The 6661-nt window shown below is 31.1% G+C and overlaps 1 protein-coding gene across 1 annotated transcript; it reads right to left on the reverse strand.

The window, feature by feature from the left end:
- Positions 1–657: 657 nt before the first annotated feature.
- Positions 658–6273, reverse strand: LOC110647357 (disease resistance protein RPV1). Its single transcript, XM_058147970.1, is given in 6 exon segments — positions 658–1575; positions 3020–3987; positions 4076–4375; positions 4479–5580; positions 5697–6044; positions 6146–6273. Coding segments are annotated over 5 exon segments (2175 nt in total). The 3' UTR covers positions 658–1575; positions 3020–3690.
- Between the last annotated feature and the right edge of the window lie 388 nt (positions 6274–6661).

Here is a 6661-nt window from a genome sequence, read left to right on the forward strand (position 1 = left end):
AATATATTTTAATTTTATTTCATAAAAAAATTCATTTAAACTGCAATAACAAATTTTTATAAAAAATCACATTTATAAATGAAGTTTAGCACTTTTTTATGAAAAATAAATTCTTACATTTTAATTTTATTTCATAAAAAATTCATTTAAACTGCAATAACAAATTTTTATAAAAAATCACATTTATAAATGAAGTTTAGCACTTTTTTATGAAAAGTAAATTCTTTTTTTTTTTTTTAGAAAACAGATTATTGTGATGACATTGATATTTTTATAATAAGCTCAGATGATAATTGAAACAGACGTTACTTGTTGAGTGTAAGAAGAAAAAAGTTCAAAAAATTAATTTTTTTTTTTAACCTTACAACCTACTATAACAAGTTAAAGAGATTTTGTGAAACAAAATTAAATTTTAAAGATTTTTCACTAAAAAATGAAGTTAAAAGATAAAAGTAATATTCGGAGCAAATTTAAAAAACGAGCTATAAAAATTCTAAAATTTTAGCTTTATTCAATAGCAAGCTTTCTTACTCTCTGGTATCATATGATGTTCAACAATTGGAAAATGTCTAATTTATAGTGTGTTAATTGTTTCTTTCTAGTTTTGGGGCACAAGCACTATCTACAACCAATAAAATAGTTCCAACAACAGCATACTTCGCTTAATAAGTTGTAATTTATAAATGCACATCTCTCAACTTATAAATAAAATGTTAAATTCGAGTCCCCATTTCTCTCCTTAAAAATAATTACACTAATTAACAAAAATAAAATTTCTGCAACACCAAGGAATTAGTTGTAAATTCCATGAAGAGAAGGAGAAGTGTTGAAGGAAAGCAACTTCAAGCACACATGTATGAGCATCAAAGCAAAGACCATCTGGGTAGGCTGGGCTTCTGTTTGATCTGAAGCAGTAGCCAAGCATATAACTAAGGTGAACCAAAAAGATAGTGAGAAATTTAAATCGAAACATTCAAACTCTTGCCTCTCTTTCAATCCTTGAAGGGGATATTGCTCGTGATCATACTCAACAGGAGTAAAGAACAATCCCTCCGTTATGGCCCGATCATAAAACACCATCGCTGACCATCTTTTTCTATCATCATCATCATCTTCCAAGTTATCATCAAACATTAGATGGACTCCACACTTATGGACTCCCACATCGAATGTGAAATCTCTCATAGATTCCAAACCAACATAGAATTGAAATGAGGCCTCCCTGATACAGAATTTCTTGGAATTAAAATGAATAGTGGAATACCAAAGGGAGATGTGATGTATTTTGCCCAAAAAGCAACGGGAATATGCTTTGAAGCTATCTCCAGACTCAGTTATGAAGCGACATTCGCATGAAATAACACCCATGAATTTACGAGAATAATTAGCAGCTTCAGGTGCTAAGAGAGCACAAAAAAGGATCTTGACGAAGGGGGTAGCATGTGAATGAGGACCGGGTGCTGTGAGAAAGCATGACAATGAAGATCCATTATCATTTTTATACATCATCCATTCCAGCACTTCAGTTCCTGGGATGCATAACCAATCCTTCCAATTAAAATTCGTTGCATTAGCCTGGAAAAAAAAAATCACTTACACATTTATAGAGATGTAGTTTGGTGTGGTCTGATTTAGAAAAACTTTTAAAAACCAAATTAAAAAAGAAAAAAGTGTTTGTTTTAACTTGTAAGTTGATCAAGCTAGTTTATAAGCTCTAAAAATAAACTGACCTATTTGTTTATAATAATTTTTTGGTTTATAACAATTTTTAAGCTTATAAATTGAATTTATAAGATATAAGAAAAAAGTTAGAAACCCAACTTTTCATTTTAGTGTTCATATGTTAATTTGATCAAATATTTTACTATATTATTTTCATTTAATTTTTAAAATTCCATCATAAATCTTATTTAATTTTTTTTGTCATTTTAATAATAAATATACTTATAAGTTATTTTTACCAAAAATATCAACAGTTTATTTATCACTTATAAACACTTTAACTAAACATATAATTGTTTAAAATTTTAAATGCTTAGAAGTTGATATTAGCTTTCATAAGTTAAGCCAAACATTTTTTAAATCATATATATATATATATATATATATATATATATATATATATATATATATATAAGCCAAATCAAACCAAATTAAAAGTCCATTTGATTATTGTAGTTCAACCGGAATCACACAAAAATGTTCCAGATCACCTATTGATAATCTGAGAGGTTGAGTATGGTGCGGAAAGAGAAAATTTTACATTGATTTTTAATTTTAAATAAAAGAAATTTTTTATTTTAATTTGACTAATTTAGTCAACTAAATAAAATTACAACTAATTTTAATAATTGAGGTTTAAAATTTGATTTTTTGGTATCATGAGCAAAAAATAACTATTAGATATAGTTATATAATTTAAAATGCTAACTTAATATATATTTATTTAATCCTATAAACAAAAAATTTATTCATTTAGAAATTATAATGTTTTAAATTAACCTATGAATAAAAACTATTTATTTGATCAACAAGCAATGCAATATAGTTTTATGATACATTCATTGCACGTGATTTAAATGTTATAAATTAATTAATGAGCTTAATTCCCAAACCTTTAGATTTTTGTCTTTTCTTTATCTACTTGTTAAGTCTATTCAACTAATTTTCTTGAATTCAACTTTATAAATGTAATATAAACAAAGAAAAATGATAAATGAAATGTGTTTTGTGGTGGGGCAATTTATTTTTAGGTTTAGGTTTTCACATTTAAATAAGATTTATTTATTAAATAGTCTTATTTAATAAGATTTTCTTTAATTTATAAACTTTTATTAATTATTTTATACTTTTATAATATATATATATATATATCAAATTTTTTTTATCTTTAAAAAAAATTAAAGAGGATAAATCAAACTAAACTCTTAAAATTAATTTAATTTAATTTAATTTTTTTTGAATTTATAATCTAAATCAAATAATGCACTTATATAACACTAGAGGGAAAGAGATGGACCTTTTTGTTCAGATATTGTTCCTCTGGTTGTCCCATGCTTTGAAGTTTCAGCAGTATTAATTCACTGCATACACTCTTATCCAAATTAATGCATTTGCTAAGATTCATCCTCAAGCAGGAATTCATATATCCTTGTATGAATGATCTCGATACAAATTCCACAGATGTGCAGTTATCTGCATCTAACTCTGCTAGACCTGGTGGAAGCTCTGGCAAATATTGAAGCATCATGCAATCACTTAAATCAAGTATATTCAACTTAGAACATTTCTCGATGCTTGCAGGTATGCTTCTGAAATTATTTCCACTTAAATATAAATATACCAATGACTCTAAAGAGCCAAGATTACTAGGAATTTCTGATATATAACAACGCTGCAGAGAAAGCTCCCGAAGAGAGGCCAAACCTGTGAAAGGAGGCAATATCAAACCTTCACATCCATCACAGTTCAAGTAGTTCAATTTCTTCAACTGATTGATAGAAGGTGGTAGTTCTTTTATCCCACCTTCCAGTTGCCTTCAGGTTCTCCAGAGATTCCAATTCGCCCAACTTCTCTGGCAATCCATGGAGATTTACACAATATTTGATGTTTAGACATTTTAGAGATTTCAGATTGCATATGCTGTTTGGAAGACTCGCTAGCTTTTTGCATCCCTTGAGATAAAGATATTCAAGGCATCTCAATTCGCCTAAGCTGCTTGGCAGATGAGCTAGTTCTGAGCAACCATTCAAAGAAAGACTTACAAGATTTGTCAAATAAATGCCGCTTGGAAAATGACAGTTTTTCGCAGTGTCGAAGATCTAGATCTATAATCTTGCTGTGATACTTAGAAGACGAAGAAAAATCAACCAAACTCATACAGCCTCGCAAAATTATAACCTCAAGTTTTGGGAATTTCGACAGGTCTGGAATTTTGATCAGTTGTTCCGAGTTGCTGAGATCCATAAATATCAACTTTTCAAGACACTGTAAAGACAAAGAAAAGGTTAAGAATAAGTTTCTCTATCCTCAAGTTTCAACAGATAATTTCATAAAGAATCATGCTCAACCATACCAGATCATCTTCGTTCCAAAGTTGTTTGAGTTGGCTACTCTGCATGTGCAATTCAACAAGATTCTCAGGGCAAAATTTCGATGGCAATGATTTCAAAGGGTATTGATCCCAGTAGAGAAACCTCAGCTCATTTGGAAGAAATTCCAAGCCTTTAGGAAGATGCAACTTGATTTCCTTAAAGCAAGGATTGTAAAATTTGAGCAATCTAAGCTTATAAAATTTCTCAAAGGCAGAAGGACATAGTTCCATATTTTTAATTTTGGACAAGTCCAATGATATGGCTTCAACACTTTCAGCCTCCTGATAAAGAAAATTAAGCAAAGAAAATGAGCATAAAACACGCAAAACTACATTTCTTGTTAAAAAAAAAAAACAAATATGAAAAAAATCAATGCATTCTTACTTTGTCTGTTGTCAGTACGTAATATATATCCTTGGCATTCCACAACCTGCTGCGCTTTCTGGGCTTTTTGTTTTCCTTGCAAACAATATCCTTACCCATTTGTTCTAACAAGTCATGCATCTCTAACTTCTCTTTGAAAATATTTATGAGAGACTTGTCAAGCAGATTACGTATTCCACTTTCAGCAAAAAAACCACAGCAATCTAATATATTTTTTACACGATCTTTATCTTCCCCTTTAAAAAAACATGCAATATCCAGAAATATACTCTTTTCATTATCATCTAGTCCATCATAACTTCTTCTCAGAATGCCCTGAATTTCCTTATTGGGAATGGTTTCAAGTTTTTCCAACTCACTTTCCCATTCTTTCACAACTTTACCATAAAGGCTGCAACCTAAAACCTTAAGGGCTCACGGAACTCCTTGAGTATAACTTATCACTCTTTCTGATAGCTGCCTCATGTATCCATTTGTGGGTTGAGTTTGTTTGAAGGCATGCAAACTAAAGAGTTGAAGAGATTCACAATCATTTAATTTCTCAACCTCATAAATATATTTCTGGCACTTCACAATTTCAAGCACTTGCTTATCTCTGCTTGTTATAATGATTCTACTTCCTGGACCATACAAATTCCACCCTCCTACTAACTCTTCTAGGTGCAAGTAACCATCCACATCATCGAGAACAATAAGAACTCTTCTATTCTGAAAACTATTTTTAATAAAAGGATGCAATGTACATGGTGTGCCAACGTGAAAATCTTCTCCCCCTAGTATTTTGCAAAGGATTTCATCTCGCAAATGAACTGGAGTGCCCTTTTCTAACTTTTCTCGAACATTTGCAGCAAAGTATTGACTCTCAAATTTGTTCACAATTCTATTAAATACTTTGTCAGCAATAGTTGTCTTTCCTATACCACCCATTCCCCAAATTCCTATCATACGCACATCTTTTGATTCAAGACATAACAATGATTCAACTTTCTTGACACGAGAATCAATTCCAACAAAGCCTTCTTCATCATAAACACTTAGAAACAGGTTATTTAATTTCTTGCCAACATCATTGACAATCTCCTCAATTAATTTAGTTTCAGGCCTGATCACATATAAAGACCAAACAATAGTAATTCAAAATGAACCACAAAGAAATAAAGTGACAACAGAAAAATCAGTGATACAAGTAAAAAAGGACATTGAAAATAAGTGTCTTACTTAATGATTCTTGAATCCCACCCCGAAATGTTGGCCGTTCTCTTCAAAGCAAGGCTCCAACTCTCCACCTTTTCTAAACGGTGTTTGAATTTTTTTTTATGCTGTGAAAGTGCATCTCCAAATCTTCCTGTCAACTCTTGAACGTCTGAGGGATCTACTTTATAAAAAACTGGTAATACTATTTGCCCTGTAGTTTTCTGGCATTCAAGAATCTTCACAAGCTCATCCAAACACCATGGAGAAAAGGCATAGTTTTCTGAGAAAACTATGCCTTTTCTCCATGGTGTTTGGATGACTTGTGAAGATTCTAGGCATAGTTTCCTGAGAAAATGACTATGGAAACCTTTGAGTTTTCAATTGTTTGCAAGAGGGCTGGTGAGATCTCTTCTCCTCTTTCAAGTTTATCATCCTTGAAGGTACGGATTTGTTTTCGACGCAATGCTTCGTACAGATGACTGAGAAAACCATCCCGGATGTCTGCACCTCTAAAACTTATGAAAGCATCATTCTTCTTCCATTGAAGATTGATAGAAGAAGAAGAAGAAGAAGAAGAAGCAGCAGCAGCAGCAGCCGCCATAACATCTGGTAACTGAAAAAAAAAAAGGCTGATAATAGAGAAGACCTAGAAGTGAGGATAACAGAGAAGCAAATACTGACAATGGAAAAGACCTAGACTTTTGCTACAGAGGAGGAAAGGAAGAGCAGGCATAAAATGCCAAATAGGTTACATTTAAAAATTCAATCGAATCATTTTAATTTATTTTTTTTCCAAATTGTTTATTTTTACTGAAAAAAATGATAAAAATCGAATTGATTGATTTTTATAAAAATCGAATTGATTGATTTTTATAAAAATCAAACCTTCTGCTCATCCTTAGCCCAAAGAAAATCATGCAACTTTCAGCCCAAACACCTAGGCCCAACTTGTTCTAGTATCCTAACATGTATCCAGCACGCTACTCCTC

This window comes from Hevea brasiliensis, chromosome 6 (assembly GCF_030052815.1).
Source record: "Hevea brasiliensis isolate MT/VB/25A 57/8 chromosome 6, ASM3005281v1, whole genome shotgun sequence".
In the NCBI taxonomy this organism is placed as follows: Eukaryota; Viridiplantae; Streptophyta; class Magnoliopsida; order Malpighiales; family Euphorbiaceae; genus Hevea; species Hevea brasiliensis.